Source organism: Azolla caroliniana, unplaced genomic scaffold (genome assembly GCF_043228905.1).
Source record: "Azolla caroliniana isolate FFs.n. ecotype wild unplaced genomic scaffold, voAzoCaro1.0.p SCAF_3, whole genome shotgun sequence".
Lineage (NCBI taxonomy): Eukaryota > Viridiplantae > Streptophyta > Polypodiopsida > Salviniales > Salviniaceae > Azolla > Azolla caroliniana.
Window position 1 is genome coordinate 4,229,802 of NW_028230438.1, and position 24,219 is coordinate 4,254,020.

General features: G+C 38.0%; 2 protein-coding genes across 2 annotated transcripts; one reads left to right on the forward strand and one right to left on the reverse strand.

The window, feature by feature from the left end:
- The first annotated feature begins 714 nt into the window (after positions 1-714).
- LOC147865950 (ubiquitin carboxyl-terminal hydrolase 27-like) lies at positions 715-5,334 on the forward strand. Its single transcript, XM_087316283.1, has 9 exons — positions 715-1,089; positions 2,186-2,321; positions 2,406-2,506; positions 2,794-3,051; positions 3,172-3,240; positions 3,332-3,463; positions 3,571-3,708; positions 3,822-3,884; positions 3,989-5,334. The coding sequence occupies exons 1-9, from the start codon at positions 871-873 to the stop codon at positions 4,979-4,981; spliced, it is 2,109 nt and encodes a 702-aa protein (XP_087172409.1). The 5' UTR covers positions 715-870; the 3' UTR covers positions 4,982-5,334.
- A 6,847-nt stretch (positions 5,335-12,181) lies between these two features.
- LOC147865951 (putative protein phosphatase 2C 46) lies at positions 12,182-14,896 on the reverse strand. Its single transcript, XM_087316284.1, has 4 exons — positions 14,347-14,896; positions 13,368-13,735; positions 13,010-13,252; positions 12,182-12,853 (listed from the first exon to the last, which is right to left on the reverse strand). Exons 1-4 carry the CDS (start codon positions 14,705-14,707, stop codon positions 12,560-12,562), a joined length of 1,266 nt encoding a protein of 421 aa, XP_087172410.1. The 5' UTR covers positions 14,708-14,896; the 3' UTR covers positions 12,182-12,559.
- Between the last annotated feature and the right edge of the window lie 9,323 nt (positions 14,897-24,219).

Genomic DNA, 24,219 nt, shown 5'->3' on the forward strand with positions numbered 1-24,219 from the left:
CATAAAACAAGGGAAATGAAAAACACCCCCAAGACCTCTTTTTGTGAACATCCCCAAGTGCGCTTAGATTTCCCTTACACCTCAAGAATGTGTTTGGTCAACCCCCATGAAGAGAGCAACAACATGCTATTGATGCAAGCAACAATGTATGTGGGCCTTTCTAGAGCAATTACATGTGTACGACTCGTTTCTCAATTAGACAATATCTTTGAGCAATTATATGTAATATATGGCCAATCTCACCGATTTCTGTGAGGATAGGAGAAACCTCAGGGGCATTCCGAGAAATAAAAGAAAAGCTAAACCAAAGAGAAAGATAAAAGCCAATGGCATTTTGAGAAACAAAATAAAAGCTAAAGCAAAGGGGAAGAAGAGAAACCTCAGGGGCATTCTGAGAAATAAATGAAAAGCTAATAAATTCGTCATTTGGTCTGATAAGAAAGGTTATGGGATGTTAGAGAGACATATTCATGGTTTGTAATGGTATGAAGATGTATCTCTCTATGTAGATACGTAAAGATGACTTACAAGTTGTAATAGTGGTTTTTTTTACATTCAATTAATATAATTGTGTGATTTTACCAAAAGAAATAAAATAAAATAAAAAGAAATAAATGGAAAGCCAAACCAAGGAGAAAGAGAAATCTCAGGGGCATTCAGAGAAATAAAAGGAAAGCCAAAACAAAGAGAAAAGAGACCCAGCTTCAGATGCTCTGTTTTTCTGTGTGTGTTTGTGTGTGTGTAGGGTAGGGGTGGGGACTCATCCAGGAGAGAGAGAGAGAGAGAGAGAGAGAGAGAGAGAGACAGAGACAGAGGAGATGGTGTACTTAATAATAGTACTAAGAAGAAGAATGAATTGATGCAGTGAAGATGAAGGATCCCCTCAAGCTCACCACTCACCACTACTTCTCCCTTTGGATCACTCTCCTTGGTGCAGCAGGGTCAATCTTCCTTCTTCGACGCCGACTCTCTCTTCCTCTTACGCCCCGCAAGCCTGGCCCCAGTCCGGCTCTTCTTCTTCTTCTCCGGCTCTCTGTCCCTGGATTGCGGAACCTGGGTAACAATTGCTTCCTTAATGCCATCCTCCAGGTCACGTTCTTACTCAGCTTCTTTTTCTAATTTCCAAGATTTTTTAAAATTATATGTATGTATTTATACGAACTGCCATGATTAACTTTTATGGAATCCACAAATTTGGCATTGTTTGTATGCCTTTTCTATATTTCATTTTCTATGTCTAGTTTTGATGACATTTCCTTATAGCATATATATGATACATGTGTAGAGAAAATTTGTTCTAGCATATTGACACATGCATGATACGTAGGTGGTATCTCAATTTCCACTCATGTACCATTTATGTATCAACAGCATGCAATTATCGTATCTCCACACATATCATGTATGTCTCAACGTATAAGAGCATTTCCACATGTATATTATGTCTGTGTTCACATCTAATTTCATCTTCACATGTATCATGTATGTATCCACATGCACAATCATCAAAAGAATCCCCATATATGTGTGATGTATGTATGAGCATGCAAGATCACGAAATAGAATCTTCATATATGTCTCATGTGTGTGTGTGTGTGTGTGTGTGTATCAACATGCAAGGTCGATTAAAAACAACCTGATGCATGTAGCAACATGGAATGCCATCAATTTTTTATATCCATGAAATATTTGTTTCATTAGCATGTATGGAATGGACACCTTTGGTCTCTCTGCATAGCTTTACATAATTAATGCCATGTCAAATTTGATGTTCTGGCACTGTGATGCATACATGATACATGCATGTGGCAGATTTTGAAAGGGTCTTGTAAATATTCTATAGTTCTTGCCTCTGCCATGTTTTTGTAAGGCATTACTCAAGTTATGCCCCTTACATGAGTTTCCACATGTTGTCAAAGCCCTTGCCAAGGATGTATCTGATACTTTAAGGGTCAATGAAGAAGCAATCTAAATCGATTTTTTGTAGAGCTTGAAATCTCAAACATAAGCAAGGGACAAATATTTAGCAATTAGAAACTCAAATTTATCTGGTGGATAAATTTAAACTTCTAATTGGTTTTTATAATTTCTGTTAATTGGTTCACGTAATGTCCAAGGACATAATATTTGGTTTCTTCTGAAATATTGAATGTTTTCTGTGTCTTTTTTTGGATGTCCCTACCAGGCACTTGCAAGCTCTGAGGTGGTGCTATCCTATTTGCGGGGATATGAAAGAGACAAGGTGGTATCGTCATTTACTGGATTGGAGGGGAGCTGTCCAACGCTACCACTTACCGAGGCTCTTATAGATCTTCTAAGCGGTACCAAAGAATCTGACTCGAGAATTAGTTCTCTTAAACAATAGGTTTTTCTATTGATTTTGACCTTTCCACTTCAACTTCCAGAACTGTCAATGCTTAACAATGAGTCATCTGTTGCAAGTCCACGTCATGTCATGCTTGCTCTCAAACAATATGCAAAACATTTCAACCTTTCATTACAACAGGTTCATGCAGCTCTCCTTTTATTTTCTATACGTGCTATGTGTTACAGATTAATGTAACACACATAACCTTAATTAGCAGCCAATATTTAAGATTTTTCTCGTCCTTTTCCATGTTTAAGCTATTAGTTATAGTTGTTTTCAGTAGATAGTAGACCCCTCCTAGTCTTCTTCATGTAAATATGAGGTTCTAACTTAGTCATTATATGATCAAATTTATTTTGATCACGATCCTAGTTGCTGTGTTGTTTTATCACAAGTTAACTTTTGAGAGTCTGAATGAGCATCAGGATGCAGCAGAAGCATTTGCTCATCTTATAGATGCATTACAAGAGGAGCGATCAATATGTTGTGAGAATCTTAGATCATACAAGGAGTCCTTTTCTAGTACTTTGGGGATGTACATGGATGGGAGTCCATTGAAGAGGATTGTGGAAAGTGATAGCAAGAAAGAAGGTACCTCGTTATATTGTTGGAAACCACAGTTTCAGTTTCCAATTGAGGGCACAATGGGAAGCACGCTTACATGTCAAAAGTGTGGATTTCAGGTCTGTTTTTTCATTTGTTATATTGATCTCGCTTAACAAGCAATATCTCTGCTGTCTAGCTATCCCTCTACCAGTGGTAAGGAACATAAAGGGTTTTTCACCTCTGGATTTCTGCTGCAGTTTTCTGTCATGTTCCAGTCTTTCCATGATGTGCCACTTTCTCCTCCACAGTGGCCGGACGGTAACATTGTAAGATACTCCATAAAATTCTTGGGATTATCGGAACAATCAAATAGAAAGGAGTAATTATCTTAAAAAAAATTTGTTCTGAAATTTTCAGGAAGTTGGATGCAGTTTAGAGGCTTGTTTACAGCGATTTACTGCCCCCGAACGCATCACTAATGTCAGGTGTAGTCAGTGCGCACATGTTCTCATTCTCAGCCTCCTAAAGCAAAGAGTGAATCCAAATAAGGTTTGAATATATTGCTTCTACTTTTTTCAACAGGATTGTGAGTCGTGAAAATCTTGCCATTTTGGTAACAAATAATCACTAGCTTGTTTGTGTGGATATGTATGTAGGTTTTGATACAAAGTATTGAGCAGTGCACCTTTGGTGATGATTGTCCTTGTGAAGATCTGGTGAAACAAGAGGGTGAAATATGGAGAAATGTCTATGTTAGTGCTTGGAAGCAATTAAGATTTGGTCAATGTCCTCAGGTAGTATGCAAGGATTTGTATATGATTTTTGTCTTTTAAATTAAACAAAATTGTCTAGAAAATGTTTAGAAACTGGATTTGCTAAATGATCCCTGTTTTATTGATTCGTGTAGTTGCTTTGTTGTCAAGTGCAACGTGCTGTGATTAGTCGGACTGGAGAATTGATGAAATATACTGTAAGAGTGCATAGCATCCCGAATCTATTAAACATGTAATTTATACTAAGCTAAGCTCTTTTAGATGTACTGATATTCCTGCTTTGGTTATGTGCATATTTCAGCATCATGTATCCTTTCCACTTGCCTTAGATCTTTCACCCTACCTGATGATGTCTTCATACTCTCAAGAAAAGCTTTCTTCCGCGTTCAATCCTTTGACTTTGTCAAGGGAAGCAGATATAGTACAGAAGTATTCCTTGCAGAAAAGGTCAATCGAAATGTTTGGTAGGAGTGATCCTTCTTTTTATAAGAGGCCATTAAGCACAGATGAGGCTAATTCTGATGACACACATCTGAGCATATATAGTGGAAGTGAAGACCTTTCATCGGATGCATCATCAGAAAGCATGAATGGGCAGTCCAGTGAAGACAATTGGAAGGAGTCTTCTGATCATCGCTTCCAACCAGAGGACTGTAGCTCTTCCAATAGATATGGAGATCCGAGTTTTTGTGGTCTTCTGGATGGAGATCTACCACACCTAAGATTTCAAAATCTCAGAGATTCTTCTGTTTTGTTTGATCCTAATATGATAAGGAACCAAACATATGATAATTATCACATTGATTCAAATTCTGCTTCAATGCTAGCTTTTGCTGATCCTGGTCACAAAGTTGTTTTTAACAGCTCCGATAAGCTAGCGAAAGATTATGAGAACCCAAATGATGTTAGGAAATGGATGTATGAACTTGTATCTGTAGTTGTGCATAGTGGATCTCCAAAATCAGGGCATTACATTGTCTACAGAAGAGCAAAATTCAAGAGAGCAGCATATACACAGGAAGCTGAATGTTTGAGTGAGAGCATTATGGCCGAAGAGAATCCCTGCAAGACATGTAATGATCATCTGGACACCTCTATGGATAAATCCTGCTTTGATGCACTGAACAATGGCAATGACATCGGTGATTCTTTGCAGAAGTTTATTAATCAGGATGAGTTGATCATATGGTTTAGGGTTTCAGACTCTTGTGTGGATATGGTATCAGAGGCTGAAGTGTTAATGGCACAAGCAAGCCTACTTTTTTATGAGCGACAAATATGTGAGATGAAATAAGTGGCAAACTGGTGCCGACATCTTCATTTATTTGGAGCTCTGTTTCCAAGGTTAAGATTGCAAGAAGAATTCGACAATTTTGTTAGCTGGTCTAAATGGGGTTTATAAGATATGCATCTTTCAGTGAACTCCTTAGTGTTACATCAACACGCTAAAACTCGTTCTCTCCCTTTTTAACATTTGGCCATAAAAAATTATCGAAGGATGGTTTTGTATTGATATTAAATCAATCAATGTATATTTGAGTTTGCCTATTCATGGTTCATTAGCACCATTCACATGTAGCTCACTAAGACTATGTATTCGAAGCGAGTAACCATCAAGAGTGCTAATTGGAGCTAATTCTTACATTAGTTGTCTCTAATTGTGTAATGAATGCTTATTTACATATATTGTTTTATGACATTCCCTCAATCCAAATAGGCATCTAACCTAGTTTGAAAGACTCAATAGGGTACCAATGAGGACTAGAGAACTATAATTTATTCAATTCAATTGGAATATTGTTGCATTTGGTGGTGGATTGACAAAAGTAGGTTGTTGATCATTGACGGGGCATGGAAGTGCAGTTCATCATTTAGAGTTAAATAAACTCTCTCTCTCTCTCTCTCTCTCTCTCTCTCTCTCGTCGGTCCCACATGACATTATTAGGGTTGAGTTCACTCTACCCCCTATGTTAGTAGAAGCACTTTTTCAACTTGTAGTCTTTATCCATAAGATACATAACCAACCACTTGATAGAATATCCCATCAAGTCTTTAAGGCTTCTTGAGCATTGTATGAGTTTGGCTATACTAGCTCATGGTATGGCATGATGGTGAGTTGGCTTCTTGCCAACGGTCTAGACATTAATAACCTCCCCCCCCTTAAGTACGACCACACGACTGATAACACTTTAATCTCTCATGAGGACCGTAATAAAGTAATACGCCAAGAAATATGGCAAATTTATACTCGGTATAAATGGATCACCCCACTAGAGCCACTCCCATCTAAAATGTTGTACTATAAGGAACACTTTATGCACTTCTCTAAGTTAGGTTTTATCACGCGACCAAGATATCTAGATGTATTCTTACCACATGCACTAAGGGTTGCCATTGGTCAACTTAAAATATCATCTCACCAACTTAAGATTGAGAATGGATGTACTAATGGAGTCCCTAGGGAGGAAAGGATATGTAGGTTATGCCACATAGAGATAGAGGATGAGTACCATTTTACATGCAAATGTCCCACTTATGCCGAGATAAGGGCAAAATACCAAGACATACTTGGTTCCTCTCCCACCCTCCCTAAACTATTAGATACACTAGATATAAAGAAATTAGGTAGATACATCTTAGAATTGAAACAACACACAGAGAATAAGTTACAAAACGTTGATAATAATGTTGCTAATGTTTACCAACATGTAACAAATGAAGTTTTTCAGGAACAGGGGGAGACAATGAATGTCGACATACCTGCTCCACTCGGGCTTTTCCTTGATGAAGCAGAAAATCAAAGCAGAACCAAACACCCTTAGATGTCGGGTTTCAAAGCAACTCGATGAGATGTAGAAGCAATAAAGAAAATAAGGGAACGTGAACTACACCGCCTAGAAGCCATGGCTAGGGCACTCTATGCATCGGGACCATGGGTCACACCCACACCAAAAACTTTTGACCTCCCACTTCTTTTTGAGAGACTTGGGTGGAAATGAGATTAGGCTTAGTGCAAAGTTTTGTACACTACTAGAACTCTCTTAGCTTAAGCTATTTTCTTTTATTTTAGTTTTGATGATTGGATAAACACTCATTTTTGTTGTAAACCAATTGTCTCATGGGCCAAATTTGGCCTTAGAAGACATTAATATATCTTTCTTTCTTCTTTCTTTCTTTCTCTCTCTCTCTCTCTTTCTCTCTCTCTCTCCAATACACCCTTCAACTTTCATAGGTATGTTCTAACTCTATGTCTACCATAAAATATAAAAGCATTGTGCATGTCCCAAGTATGATGCAACCCAAAATGGGTAAATGACCTCCATCTCTGATTTTTTATCAATATATGTGATTTGTGCAAATAACAACATAACAGAACTTGCCAAATAAGAGAAAATGTAACACCAAGTTGGATAGGGAATCGAACATTGTATGAAATGATGAGTACTATCTTCCACTTGAACAATGCAAAAGAAGCAATTGTTTGTTGCTAGTCCATGTCTCTTTAGACACAATTTCAAAGGCAAACCCCCAATCAATACTCTCCAAATGAAGACATTGACTACTAATTACAATTTAAAATGCCAACTATGTTTCAAGATTCGTCACATCCATACTTAGAGTTAAGTACCTTCCATTCTTGTTCAAAGCAATCAATGCCATAAAACTAGTCAAAACATGTTCCAAAGTTGTAAATGTGTTTTCATGCACCGCATCCTTGGGGCCGTTTGTAAAAACCTTTTTTGGGGGTTTTCTACTTTGACGAAAACCTAGAGGATTCAATGGATTTACAACCTGTTCATGTCAAATTGAAGTCAAAGGGGTAATCCCTTATCTCTAAATTGTCATTGCCAACCAAGGAACTTTTTGAGACCCCTGCCTTGTTCTTAAACTAACTTACCAAGCGATCTCAAGAGTAGTGGAAAAACTATTACGTTGCATATTCCTTGCATTCTCCTTTGACTTACCTTTTACATGTTGCAAACCATTACTATTTGTTTTTTCTCCCGTAGTTATAAGCACTAGATTTTGATTTAGCGAATCCACCAATTGATTTCCCTTATTCTAAGCCCAAAACTTCGAAGTGGGATATCCTTGTTACATGCTCCAAACGATGTTCCTTCATCCATAATAGCCACAATTTCTGACAAATCAACATCTCCCCCAACTCTGTTACCAACCCCTTCATTAGGGAACTCCATAGACAAAGGATGATTAACTTGGCATTCAACAATAAAGTAGGCCCCATTCGCTAGATGTTAAAGAGAAATAATGGCATATTTACGAGCCCTATGAGGTTCAAGGCCCGAAGGTGACAATTTGAGTCCATCCCATCCTCTTTGGTTTAAGTACTCGGTGGTTCTGCTCCTATTTCACACACACGTGTGTATTCTCATCTCTCTCTCTCTCTCTCTCTCTCTCTCTCTCTCTCTCTCTCTCTCTCTCTCTCTTCGTAAATCGATGTTATTATTAAAAATAAGATGATAATACAACTCTTGCTATCATTAGTAGTGATACTCCAAGGGAAACCCTCTCAAGTGTTGTAAAATTAGATGACATAAGTCTATCTCCTCTTGGAACAACATCCCCCCCCCCCCCTCTCTCTCTCCAAGCTTCTTTGTATCTCATGTATTTTCACATATTTTCCATGTTTATTCATAGGTTCATGACAAATGGTGTACCTTTCATACTACATATTTCCTTGACGTCCATATGCCAAGCGTTGACAATCATTTCCTTCATTGTAGGTGGTCTTCGCATTGTATTCATTGAAGTTAATTCATGCTTCTCTCTTTTATTGTGAGGAAAGTTTTGGCCTTGGTTGTTTTAGATACTATATCACCTTTGAGGGGTTGCTTCTTTTGGCCCTCTCAACATCTTCTTTGTAAAGAAAGGTGACAAAGAAAGCCATCACATAATAGTGAAGAAAGTTTGATCGTGCTAAGGTTTTAATTACACGAAATCTATCAAATATATAAAAGTGCAAATCTAAATGGCAATATATGAAAAAGGTGGGCCAACTCCAAACATCATGCGATGCTTCTCTTGAAGGTAAGCGTTTTTGTGTTTGACATTGATGTAAATAATTCAATTATGTTCTATAAAACAAGCTCCTTTAAGTTTGAAATTTGAAAGAATTGGAATTGTAGCTAGGTTATAGGTTATTTAAAAGTTTCATGCCATTTAATTACAAATTGTTGTGCATTTTTTTTCATTCATTCTACCAGAATGGCCTCAATGAGATCTATGAAGCCGAGGTAAGCATCTTGATCTCAAAAGATGCAAACTTGAGATTTCGTTTGGTTGAGTTTTTATTATTCATTTAATATACAACTTTCTTTGCATTCACTCCAACAAGATGTCCCCCAAGTTAACAAACTCCCATGCACAACTTGCAACTACAAAGGTCACTGAAAGATTCTCCTTCATTGAGGATGGCAACTATATTGCTCTCAACCACTAGTTTCCAAAAAGAGGCCATATTTTAAGGAGAAAGAGTTGCTTTGCAAGTTTTCATATTTCAAGGAAAGAAGGTATGTGTTTGCATGTTCTTGGATACGATCAATCGTTATGGACATGTGCAAACATGTCAAATACAAACCAAGCCATGAATAGATATCTTAGGTTTAATACATATTTAAAGGTGATAAACTTAGTTGTTTGCTAGTAAACCTAATGCAATTACTATAAATTAGAAATAGTTAATGCATTCACCATTATATCATTTATATGTTGGTATCATGTGCAATTTGTTTTTGCATATCCACAAATAAGAGTATGTGCATATGCATGGAGGGATGGATGGGTATGTGTGCATATTTTTGTGCATGTGTGATGCATGCATGGATGCAGATGCGTGTGCCACTTTAAGGTGTCGTACTAGTAATGCAATGCATTTCTAGAAAGAAAAACGTGTTCTGTGTGCGCTTGATTGTAAGAGCATATACACGATATCTCTTGAGCGATTCACAAAAATAAAATTATAACGACAAGACATATACAATAGAACATTGACCATGAAGTTCACGTAAAAAGAAACTGCAACAATGCTTCCAATAAATCATCTAAAGCAAATCCAAATGGAAAGTATAATAAAATAAAAACATTGAAAAGTACTACAAATGTACCCACAAACCTAATGTCAAGAAGATTTTAATGAATGAAAATTTTTAGTACCCAAAGCTAACTAGAAACAAAAAGTACCTCACTATGGAAATTTATAAGGCGATCAACAAAGGTGTGAGTCAATTTGGTACCTTAAATGTGTAAAATCTAAGCCTTGAGGGTAATGTAAGCATGCTGTGTCTTGTTGTTGACTTTCCTTTAAAAATAATACATTCACTTTGATACGAAAACATGTTCTTGAGAATTTCAATGTAGGGTTCAGTGAATTTAATTTAAACTTTGTAGCCGAAAAGGTAACCACCCTCTCCCATTTAAGTGGGTATATGAGGAAACAATCAACTCGGTTGACATTGATGTATGTGTCTCTCTGTATGTGTAGAATTAAAGGCTAGTATATAGAAAAGAGTTTGGTGTTAATATATATATAATAACACAAGAGCAACTTGAGGTTGGAGACAAGTCAACACATTTTTCCGCCATCCACTTCACTTCCCAAGTCACTAAAGCATGGCAATACATGATAGTGATACAATGTGAAAACATTGCATTTATACATTAGACACGGCACCTTTGATGTACCTATGAATGTATGATTTATCTTGGTAAAACTCAAGAAATTTAATACATAAATGGGATCATGTAGTGGTTCTATGCCGAAGAAGAGGCAAATTTGTCTTGATCTCCTTCTCGTCTAGCTTTTTGCATCAGGTTTCTCCTACTTTCTTGAATTCCTCCCCCACCCCCTCCGTTGTTCGTTGACTCTTTATCCTCCTTTCTTTTCTTATCCAATATGTACATTCATGATCCTTGCAACATTCACTTTGGGATAATCTGTGTTCACTTGCAATTTCAAAACACCTTGTTACATGTATGTGGTAGTCAAACTATTACATTAGGAAAGCATTGATGTCAAAATTTTCCTTTAAAAGTAATGGGTGTAAACTATGCACATAACAAATTGGGCCCACTTAATTAGCGTAATTGCAGTACATGAGGTCCAAATTAAATTCTACGATCATTTATATATCCCTCCAAACGAGTTATTGTGTTATATGGTTACAATGACTATGCAATATACGAACTAATAAATACACATTTATCCCTTAATCACAATGTACATGTTTAACTAACTTTCTTATGAAACCGTTTTGACATGCAAATTTCTCCTAGTGATTTTTTGTTTGAGATTGCAAGCAAACGAGCATCGTTTTCTTCAAAAAGTGTAGGTATCATTGGAAGCAAAGTACATGTACTATTCAAATAAAGTATTTGGGTAGCTTTTTGGACATACTTTTATGCGTCTTGGTTAGCTTATCCTCACATATGAACATGTCTCGTATTTTTGCCAACTGACAAATCCAATTGTCTTATTTCATAAGTCATCATCTGGGTAATACTCTTATTGGCATGTGCGACTTTATGGCTGAGCCAATACATCATTCCGTATAAAGTTTGGTTATCTAAGAATCTTATGACGAAGCATAACAATTGTACTCCCCTTTAGCTCATGCACATCCAAAGGAATATGAGTACTTTAAGACGTTCCTTCCAACTAAGCATCTAAAAAGTTCAATACATATTAGTTGGCATCATCAGTTCATGGCATGCACTTACAATAATTTATCCATTTATACAAACATCAAATGCCAAGGTCTAGAACTAATTTAGCGATAAACTTATGAGCAAATGGTTCATGAGCACATGACATGATCATATAAGTAAACAACAAACTTTGAATGGTAATTAATAACTGACATATAGATCTAGGTGTAGTGACAACAATGTAAGGACTGATAGTATTTTAGTATAATCCTATGCCAATCTGACAAACAAAAAAGAATGAAACTTTTACATGACATGCCATCCAGGAAACTATTTGGGTATTCGGGAAGGTTATTTAAATATGCCTATTACGTTTGAGAAAATAAAAAAGTCAAAGTTGAGGCTCTTAATAACAAGAGAATTAAAATCCATGAATTGGGATCAAGGAAATAATTATTTTCTTCATCACATTAGTGACATAATTGGAAATTTCATAATCACTAATTAGATCTGAGAAATATTATACATAACATTAATCTAAGAATTAACATTGTTCTATAGTCATTTGATTGGGTATCATACTTTTGGGAAGCCTTGATTGATGAAACTCATTGGAGTCAATATTTTAATTGTCAAAGAATTTAATTGGACTATCCTCTTTAAATGTTTTGACATAATGTGAAACGAAGTACTACCCATCTGCACTATACAAAAATTCATCATTCACTCATACTTTGCTTCTCATTTCTCTAGGTTTCTCTCACATAGTCTCTCTCACACTCATTGTCTTGCATACTAATTCATAATTCACCAATACATTTTTGAAATAAGAGGACAAAACACATTGTATTATGTGGGTGTAAGCTCTTGGTCATATATATACAAATAGTCATATGTACCTTGGTTTCAACAAAGGAAAGATTATATGTTGTATGTTTTTCCTTCACATTGGGAAGCTAAGATTGCCATAAGCTTTACAATTTATACTAGGGTTAATTTACATTGATCACATAGTCCAAAAAATAAGTAAAGTTTTATCCTTCAGAGATATGGTTAGGTCATGTTTTGTTGGCGATCACAAGACTGGCCTTGGCAAAACATGAGAACTAATTCACTAATTAACTCTCACGATCATGTTCGAATTCGAAGAAGAATGTTGGCATGAACAAAATAAGCCGTGGGATGTCTTGAGAAATATCTCTTCATGTCACATTGACGACAGACTCTCTAAAATGTCAGATGACGAAATATCGAGAGGAGCATTCACATGACAGCTAACCCTTTCCTGTGCATGACAACTTAATGACCTATACTTGGATGTGGCATATATGTGTTGCATCATGTTGTTGTTATGTCCACTGAGATAAACCACAACTACACTAATGTCATCGTGGAAATTCCTTCTTGCCCCTGGCTTTATCTTCTTAAGCTCAGAGTATTGCAACGCATATTTGCGAGCTGCCTGTTTGAGAGCACATCTCACGATTTTTCTTGCAATACCCTGTGCAAAAATAAAGCCATTAGTTGTGCATTGTATATTGACAAGCATGGATGTGTTGAGAACTAGACAAATCACAACATGTCATGCCCAATATATGCCTAGGCAATATTTATGTAAATGTGTATGGTAAAATAGACTAGATGAAGCATGACTTACTTTTCTAGGGCCTTTTTGTACAATGTCTACTGCTTCTTGATCCGACATCATGTCCCAAAGCCCATCTGATGCGAAGATTAGGAAGCGATCCGTGGGGCTGAGCTCTTTCTCATACAAAGATGGCTCGGCCGACAACACTGGCTTGTCGAAAGTCAACGGAAGAACACCCGCATTGGACAAGAGAGGGTCAACGGTGTTGAACTCTGGACTCTTCAAATACACGTCCCCTATAGATCTCGAAACCTATGGTTCATGAGAAAATCCATAGAGCTTGTTAAAATCAAATGCTTGGAAAAGCATGTGCTTTGGATCTCTATACTAAAAATTTTGTTTGCAACTTAACACTACCACCACTCACCTGGATGATGCCTTTGACTCTCCACACACCATGTTTGAGTGTGACTATGTGCGAATCATGGGGGTGTTGTGCTTTTAGCTCCTTGCGGACCTCGGCATTGCTCGCATTGTGCTCTTCAGACAATCTCACTGCGATTACTTCATTTTTCTTCGGGCACAAAGTCCCGAGCACGACCCTTGAATCTCCAACGTTAGCGACATAGAGGCGGTTCCCGCATATCGCACCCACAAGGCAACATGATCCCACCGAAACCATCTTTGGCTTGACTCGCCAGAGCCGATGCACAAAGGCCAGGAACTCTTCCTCCATGGCATTGAAGGCTTTCATGAGGACTTTAGACGATACGCCACCGGATTCTCTTGCAAAAACTGTGGAAATTTTCCAAGCCAATTAGAGATCTGTGCATGACTTAGCAGTTATATATGACTAGATCGAATCGAATGACATAACATGTGGTTGTAACTAGAATCAGAAATCACTAACAATCCTCATATTAAATGTGGTTGTAAGTATAGCACAAATGATCACTAACAATCATGCAATAACATATGGTTGCGAGTAGCATTACAAATGATTGCTAACAATCATGTGATAACATGTAGTTGTAAGTATAATGATCACTAACAATCATGCAATAACATATGGTTGTGAGTAGCATCACAAATGATCACTAAAAATCATGTGATGACAAAAATTTGTGAGTAAGATCACAAATGATCATTAACAATCATGCAATAACATATGGTTGTGGGTAAGCATCACAAATGATCACTAACAATCATGTGATAACAAAAGGATTTGAGTAGCATCACAAATGATAACATACAATCGTGCAATAACATATGATTGTGAGTTTGCATCACAAATGATCACTATGAATTCATGAAATGACATGTGGTTGTAACTAGCATCATGATCACAAATCACAAACAAAAACATGCCAAAAGGTTAAGTTCTCATAATTATCAATCAGTCTTACATTCGATCTTGGGGAAGAGGCGGTGGGAGATGAAGCGGGACGCATCGGGGCCTCCGTGTCCATCATAGATTCCGATGAGGGTAGCGTACGGGCCGACCTTGACCTGGCATTGGTCTTCGAGAGAGGCATTGGCTTGAACCACGGCCACGGACAAATCACCGGCCATGTGGTTGGACGCCGTGTGCTGCTTATACGCGGGCTTGTACAAATTAAGATCTTTATGCCATAGGAGCGCGTCCGGCTGATCGTGGATTAGGTTAATATGGAGGTAGTTATCGATCGCCTTGGCGGTTAATGCGCCCGGCTGGCGTAGGACATAGTGCTCTATTACCTTCCAACATGTTGAGAAAAGTGTGACCATATTTGTTGGTGTGGTAGGGTTTTTTTCAATCTTCTTTTTTCTAGTAGTGGTTAACTTAGTTCAAATCCCCTCCTCCTTTTCTTGCTGTAGATTCCTTTTACCTTCCTTCCCTAGAATTTGGAAGCTTTAATGGATCAGATTAATACTAGATCTGGTTTGATTGATTGATTGATAGTGGGAATTAGGGTTGGATTCTGGTTGATTGATCGATAGATCGATGGATGGGTTGGGAGTTTTCATAAATATAGTGGATTAGGGTTGGATTATTGGATTAGGGAGGGAGGGGAAGAAGATTAATGAGGAGATGCAGGGATTTAAGAAGCAGGAAGATGCAGCAATTAGAGATCAATTGATCAATTGATTATCAGATGGAACAGAAGCAGAAGAAGCAGAGATCAGAGAGAGAAAGAGGAGAAATGACGAGGAAGGATGGGCGTCCTCAGAAATATATCTAATTTTAAATCATTAAATCAAAATCCGAAATTAAAATTGGGAAAATTAAAGTCAGAAAATTAATCGGTGACGTGGAAAAGCCGGAAATCAAGCCACTCAATCAATAAAAATAAAAATAAAAACTTTTATTTAATTTAATTTATCTGGATAATTATTCTAAATTAAAGAAAAAGCAAATTTCGCACGTGTTTACGAATGTGGGCGTCTGGGATTTTTTGCTTTTTTGTTATTTATCGAAAATAAAATGGGATTATAGAAAAATAAAGAAATAGAATAACCTCAAACGAATAAAGTTATAAAATTATAAAAAATAAAAATATGTAGACGAACATATGCATAAATAAAGAGATTAAATAAGTTAAAAAATAAATAAAAAGACAGACACATATAAATTAAATAAGAAATTTAAAAATTAAATTAAAAATAGAAACAATGGAGAATTAACTGGATTAAATGGGGTTTCTTAAATAAATTAAATACAGAATATATATATATATATATATTATATTGAGAATTAATTGGATTAATTGGGAATTTTAGCAAAATTACAAGATTGGCCCTGCCGTGGATAACGGAACAGAACAGAATTGTACGACTTCTTCTTCTTCTCTCGTTTCTGTCATCGTGCTCATCGTACCCCGCAAAAACCTTTGACTTTGATTTTTCTATGATATTTTTATGTAACAAAATTAATGAACTATATAGAAAGTAGCGATTGGATTTAGTATGTACACATGTACGAATATGTACGTACGTGTGCATCTGTGTATGTCTTTACTACGTAGTTATGTATGTATGTATGTATGTATGCATGTGTGTGGTGTGTATGTTTGTATGTGTGTGTATGCATGTATGTATGTAGTTATGCATGTATATATATGAATGTCGTATGTGTGTATGTGTACGTACGTACGTATGCATTCATGCATGCATGTGTGTGTGGTGTGTATGTCTGTATTTATGTTTGTTTGTTTGTGTATTATGTATGCATGTATGCATTCATGCATGCATGCATGCATGCATGCATGCATGTGTGTGTGGTGTGTATGTCTCTGTCTTTATGTTTGTTTGTTTGTGTATGTATGTGTGCATGCATGCATGCATGTATCATCTCTCGATTGCTTCACTATGTTCACACCTCTCTCATTCTTTGACTCCTCAACAACTGGCTGAGCCCATTGTAATTTGTTGGTTGTAGCCTAACGACAGTTGATCGGCATATACCATTATTTAATGGGCGAATAAGCTTGAAGCCTTGCTATGTCACTGGCCCCTTGATACATGCCTCCCCCTGTTGCATGTCTTGACTAGTAGGTGTCCCTTCCGTCCTGTTAGCTCCTCGTCATACCATTGATAGTGAGTGAGAAGGACCCTACCACATAGGCACATGTCCATGAACATGGCACAAAGTGCTCTTGTAAACAAGAAACATAATCGTCGTGAGTATGTTCATGTGCTCTCTTGCACATGCAACCTGGCTAGTAGGTACCCTCCTCCCCCCCTCGTTGCACACATCCCTAGCTAATGAGTATTTCACACATCACTACATCTACAAGTTTATCATGCTAGGTTGTATACATAACTCTTTATTCTTGTGAACCATCACCCGCCCCCGCCCACTTGGTTGGTTCATATCCCCTTGAGGACGACGTGCTTCCCAAATTTCATGATGTCTCTCGTTGAGACGTAGAAAAGAGAAGTAGATGGGAAAATTTAGTCGCAATCAAGATCTTGCAATAAAAAAAAAATAGAAGTTTGTCTAGCCCATCACGGGTTGCTTGCTCCCCATTAAGGGGTAACGTTGTTTAATTATTGAACATTAATAACGAAAGGGAGGCTCTTTTTGAATTAAGAATAATATAAAAACACTAAAAACATAGTGTGCGTGTTGAATTCTCAAACCTACCACATCCACTTGCATTACATTTAGACCTTAGCGTGTTGAAGCTCATTATGGATGAGCACAAAGAAGGAAGGGAGTCTCTTAATTCTAGCATACAAAAGAAAATTCCATGAAAACCTTGTTATCTATATCTCCTCATCATGAGAGCATGAGTTATTATTTTTACCTCCAAGCTCCCAAAATGGATTTAAAACAACTCGATTTACATGTGAGAGGGATATTTTCTTTGTTTTCATGTTAATGGCACCGTAAAAATGTAACCATCTTCGTAAGAAAACGATAACGTGCACCATATTGTATTATAGGTTTAGGTTGATTCGCAATGCACATTGACAAAACAAACCCTATGCATTAAAAGTTCTTACCATGTTATGCCTTATGAATGTCCTTTGTTCAAGCCTAGTTTTTTGCAACATTCATTTAGGTATATCTACCTCTCCCAAATGCATGCCCAAATGCATTTTCACCTACTCTTTAGGAAGATGGCAAGCAAGGAGAGACAGGTGACAAACTTTCTCTTGTAAGGTCATCATATATTGTGCCTTTCCATTTTTTTCAACCTACACAATCTTGTACACCCACAATGGCCTTACATGAGAAATGCTCTAAGCTTTCAATTGAAAGGTCACATAAAAGGAAAACTTACATGGAAATCGGTGAGCCTTGCAACCAGAGTGTTCAAAGGCAATTTCTTTTGACAAAAAATACTTTTTTTTTCTTCCTACTTCAACATTATTGTATTAAGCGATAAAAACACAATGACACATACAATGACACATACATTTAGAAAAGTTATCATTGTGACATAGAATATATGCATTATTAATAACAATGAATAGTAAGTTTACGACAATATTTTCTCATGGCATGTTGTGTCAATTACTCAATAAATTATAATTCTTTGATATAGTTATTCAAAAGCTGTGGGCGTAGAACACTATGTACTAAAATACAAGGTGAAAGAATGCCCGTAATGTATCACACGAGTGAACACACATGATACTAAATATGTAGTTTCCTAGCATTAAAATGCATGCTTGCGTTCTCTAAATATGCAACAAGCCAAATGTGGAAAGATGATGTCCTCATCACTATAGTTTAGAATGTGTAACCTAATGTTGCCATATGCAAGTCTCAAGTATCAAATTTTAGAATTTATGTTGATTAAAAAATTCTACATGTTTCTCATTCAATTTCACTTGGGTTGGTGTTACTGAGGTAATTTTCACAGCTTGAGGGTTGAAAATGATAGCTTTGGATGACAAAAGGCTATGTCAATACAAAATAAACATATACATATGCTTCCATTGTTTGGAGTGTTGAATAAGTCTATACTTGTGTGCCTGCCATGCCAGATACATGTGAATGGTGTCATGCATGTGAATGGAAATTATGAAATCATCAAGAATAGTTTTCCAACTCACTAATATTTTAGAAAACAACTTGTGCACATTCCATAGAATATAGTGAAAAACTATCCTAATGTCTTATTTGTTTAGTTATAACATTTATGTGTCATCATTAATGTTGAGGCAAGAGTGCGAGGGGTCAACTCGTGAAAAATGTGAAGTGTGCAATTCGTAATATCCAGCAACCATGTGACACAATGTTGATATGGTTGTTAACCACAATCCAATTAAAGAATGAGACGTGATAAGTGCAATAATATCACATACCCAATACTAGTACTTATGATGTGCATAGGTGGACTAACGATATGCATAAGTTGACCAAAGAAAATAACGTGTCTTATAGGAATGTCTTAAGTATAATGATCTTGCAATACTAATCCTTATGAAATGGTTATGAATAGCCTAAAACAAGGGACGTGTCTTGTCACAACGTATAAAGCACAACATTCCTACAAAAGTTGCAATCAAGAGTTCAATAATCATCACTCTCATGTTTAATCTATTGGATTTGATGAAATTGTTTCACATCATGTCCATTGCATACTGATGTTGTATTTGGTTACTACAATTTACAATATAAGCTTGTCAATGTGAGTAGACAATTAATGATATAATGTTAATTCGTGTTTAGGTGCTAAAAAGATGGAAATTTATCCTTGTTTTGAAAATTATTGTAGCTTTGACCTTTGACACAATTTATCTTTGTTTGATTATGCTACTTGAAAGTGAAGGTGTAAACTAAAAGATTAGGTTTTGAGTTCTCTTGAACTTTTTGTAATATTTCTCCCATCGAAAAGCTCTCTAAATACCTTCCCCTTTTAAGAACAATGACCTATGTAAGGTAAGTTCTTCTTCAAAATTGAATCTATTGGAGTTCTTCCCTTTTGTTTTCCTTTCTTAGTCAACTTACCTTAGTGCTAAGCTATTAGCATATCGAGATAAGGTTGTTAGTTTCAAGTCTAACTTTCACATATGTATCACTCTAATATGGCTCAATTGATCTATTTTTTCATTGTACACAAGAATCTTGACTATGGCTATCAACTTGGGGATCCCAATCAGGATCCTATTAACTTCAAGAACTCGTATAAAAGGCCAACTCAAAAGGCAAACATGATGTCTGTTGGTAGACAGGTCCCTCCGGATGGGAAGTGAGAAGACCAGTGCCGACGAACAAACTCGGCCGAGGCCGAAACGGTATGAACCGGATGTGGAGTACCCGACTGCGGAGAGTCGGATGGTGTAGACCCGGTATGAACCGGATGTGGAGTACCCGACTGCGGAGAGTCGGATGGTGTAGGCCCGGTATGAACCGGATGAGGAGTACCCGACTGCGGAGAGCCGGATGGAGCCCATCGAGGCTACATTTGTAAATAGCCGAAAAGTCATATTAGTATAAATATGACTTAGGGCAAAACCTTTTTAGTTGTAGTTGTAGTGTGTGTGGTGTTGTGATTCTTTGTTGTTGGTGCAAGAAGAAATCAGAGCACGCAACTGTACAGAGAGAGAGAGAGAGACGAGGTCGTTGCCTCTGTTGTAACCGCCGTCTGTGGCGAAGATCCGAGAGCACAAGGTTGTTGCCTCAGTGATCTCACTGTTGTATATTTCTGCATAGTGACAGTTTGCAGCTTGTGGGCTGCCGTGGTTTTTTCCCTATTTTGGGGTTTTCCACGTATACCTCCTGTGTACCATTTCTCCTCTTTTGTATCGCGTTTCGTTACCTGTTTTTCTGTGTATGTAAAGAATCTCGGTTGTGGCCGAGCGTTGGACATAAGGAACGTCAAGTTCTCAACAATGTCTTACCAAGTCACATAATTTGATCTCCTCTTGTAATAACATCTTGAAAGTTTCCAACAACGAGAATTCTCAAAGTAATCTACTTTTTTATCTTCTTATACTCAAAAGGCAAACATGATGTCTTACCAAGTCACATAATTTGATCTCCTCTTGTAATAACATCTTGAAAGTTTCCAACAACGAGAATTCTTAAAGTAATCTACTTTTTTATCTTCTTATATGTTGTTGAACCCCAAATTGTGCTTGAAATACAATGACTTTTTGCAAACGCTAATTATGCCATAACTTGTAATACCTTAGGAACGCAAAAATAGTTTGTAAGTGTGATGAAAGTTATTTGGACTCCACTTATGCAAAGACCAATTGGAACATGGGTTTTGAAACCAAAGTTATAGAACTGCATATAAATGTTTTGCAATAGATCTTGCCACCAAAGAAGTGATAAATAGATGCCAACCATGTTTCGCCAACATTGTGCAAAAGAAACACATTTCACCAACAACATTCCTCTTTCCTAAGGTATCTCCTAAGTATAATTCCCCAACCATATTTGGATAGATAAACACAAAGTAGCTAAAAATGGAGACGGGAATGATAATACACTTGCACAAGAGGTTGCCACCAAGTTATGAGCTTTAGAATTCCCCTTTCTCTTGTAGCCCTTTCTACCACCCACATTGCATGCAAATATATTAATTGGCTTATGAAAACATCATTTCTTTTTTACCTTGGCAAGCCTCCAAGTTATTGCAAATGTGTGGTCAACAATCAGCCTTAGGTGAAGAGTTAAGACTCCAAAACATTAGTTGCTCATTGCAAAGATGGTAGTCATTGTATCCTAGACCAAATATGTGAATAACTTATAGGAAACCAATTCTCGTCCAAACTATTCCAAAATTTTCTTATCATCTTGTATTTTAATCAATCCAAATTTATTTTCCGAACTATGAAAGATGCTCACCCCGCAAGGACTCCAACTTGGAAATGACTGTTGGAAAATGCTAATGCGGTTACATTGTCGTAGTGTAATTCGCACACTACGTGAAAAATTACATTTTTGGTTTCTCCGGATAGGATATGGAGTACCCAGTGAGAACCGGAAGGAAGAACCGATGAGGACCGAAACCGGTAAGGAGACCGGCAAGAGCCGGATGAAGAAGGCCGGTGAGAGTTGGTGAGAAACGGACGAAGAGGACCGGTAAGAAGGATCCGGTAAGAACCGGATAAAGAAAACCGGCGAGAACCGGCAAGAGCCGGATGAAGAAGGCCGGTGAGAGTCTCTCACCAGATGAAGAGACATATTTGTAAATAGAAGAAAGTATAAAATTATATATTACATGCATAGGGCAAGATTTGAACCTTGCACCTCCATGTTAATAATGTTAAGCCTTATCATTATACTAGCGTATTATGAATTTTAAAGTTATACTAGCGTATTATAAGATATGCTTCGTCTGGGAATGGTAGTCCGCATTCTTAGCAAGATGGATGGCACTTTGACTGTCGCAATAGAGCCGGTATTCATCTTGCCGGATACCGAGCTCTCCGATGAAGTCCTTCATCCATAATATTTCCTTGCCGGCTTCCACAGCCGCCATGTACTCCGCCTTCGTGGTTGACAATGCAACCGTCTTCTGCAGCCTCGACTGCCACGAGACAGCTCCCCTTGCATATGTCATTCCATACCCGGATGTAGACCGGTTGGTATCCACATCAGTTGACATGTCCGAATCGGTGAAACTGTTGAGTTGAGGTTTTCCGGAGCCGAATCAGAGACACATATTTGAAATGCCCTTCAAATACCGGAGTATCCATTTGACCGCGTTCCAGTGCTCCTTGCCGGGATTGCTCATAAACCGGGTACTCCTCATCCGGTTCTCACCGGGTCTGCACCATCCGGTTCTTCGTAGCCGGGTACTCCTCATCCGGTTCTCACCGGGTCTGCACCATCCGGCTCTCCGTAGTCGGGTACTCCTCGTCTGGATTCGGCCTCGGCCAAGTTTGTTCATCATCACTGTTCTTCTCCCTTCCCATCCGGAGGGACCTGTCTTCCAACAAAAAGTACTTGGTGTTAGCTCGGGAAGATCTCACAAATCAAGTAGAAGGTCGGGCGCTACGAAGAAAAACGTGTTCTGCGGTATGTCAATTTCTTTTGGAAGAAGTGTTTTGCAGGTACGGGTGCGTAGGACAAGTGATTGCGGATCGGGGAGAACTTGACTCTAATAAAGCTAGGGGATTCTTCGCCAAACATGGAGTTCGGTTAACACTAACAACGGCATACAATCCGGAAGCCAACGGGAAGGTCGAGTGAGGACATAGTCCGATCGTCAAAGCACTTGCCAAAGCATGCGACGGAAGGGTGATGGATTGGCCGCAGATGCTCTCATATGCACTATGGGCGGATCGGACAACGCATAGCTCCGTAACCAGTTATATGCCAGCAGAACTTATGACCCGACAAGCACCGGTAATGCTGACGGAAACCGCAATCGCGACATGGACAATGCTACGATGGAAGGAAGAGATGAGCCGGGAAGAACTACTAGCGGTCCATATACGACAACTGGAGGGAAGACCGGAAGATGTAGTGGAAGCGTCATGCCGACAACAAGAAGCGTGACTCCAGAACAAAAGCCGGTTCGACACCAAGCACCGACTACGACCATGGAAGATTGAAGAAGGAGATTGGGTGATTGTCTATGACAGTAGTTTGGATCATCAACATACAATGGTACGAAAGTTCACAAAAAGGTGGTTCGGCCCATATGAGGTTCGGAAAGTTTTCGACAACGGAACTTACCGACTATGTGAGTTGGATGGAACGATGATACGAGTGCCTATAGTCGGGAAACGGGTGAAGATTTTCAAGAAGCGGACTGAAGAAGAACCCTATGTGATCCTAGACAAGACCGACAAGAAGGAGCAATCAGACGAAGATCGCGGTGATGCGGAAAGCGAGGAAAGTGGATTACAACTCATAGTCGAGTTAAGGGGAGAATTGGAGGAAGTTTCGGATGAAGGTGAATAGCAAGCATCGGGGACTTCGGCACATACCAGAGGATGTGCGGGTTCGGCGGGGGCGAGTGTCGTAGTGTAATTCGCACACTACGTGAAAAATTACATTTTTGGTTTCTCCGGATAGGATATGGAGTACCCAGTGAGAACCGGAAGGAAGAACCGGTGAGGACCGAAACCGGTAAGGAGATCGGCAAGAGCCGGATGAAGAAGGCCGGTGAGAGTTGGTGAGAAACGGACGAAGAGGACCGGTAAGAAGGATCCGGTAAGAACCGGATAAAGAAAAAACCGGCGAGAACCGGCAAGAGCCGGATGAAGAAGGCCGGTGAGAGTCTCTCACCAGATGAAGAGACATATTTGTAAATAGAAGAAAGTATAAAATTATATATTACATGCATAGGGCAAGATTCGAACCTTGCACCTCCATGTTAATAATGTTAAGCCTTATCATTATACTAGCGTATTATGAATTTTAAAGTTATACTAAACTTTATCCCATGTAAAATTTCTAGACATGCATGGTACAAAAAGTTATTCATGCATAGACACTCAAGTTAAAAAGAAAAGATGAGATAGAAAGCTAATCATGCACATGCAGTGTGCATGAAAACTAAAGAGAGGAAAAGCATGATGCTTGCATGTGATAAACTTAGACTCTTCCAACACTATATAATGGAAAGAGAGAAAGATGTATAGAAGTTGTTGATTATTTTACAAGGGTTGATTAATATAATATAATCGTGGGATCCACGAGTTTGCTAACTATTTTTCTCTCTTAATTTGAGTACTCACTAATACACTATACTCGTGGGATTCACGAGTTTTTCATATCTTTCTTTCTTACAATATATTTCGTATTCTTAATTGCCTTAGAATTTTCTTTCCTCCTAGTCCAAAACCCTAGCGGTTCCCACCCGACTCACGCAACGATC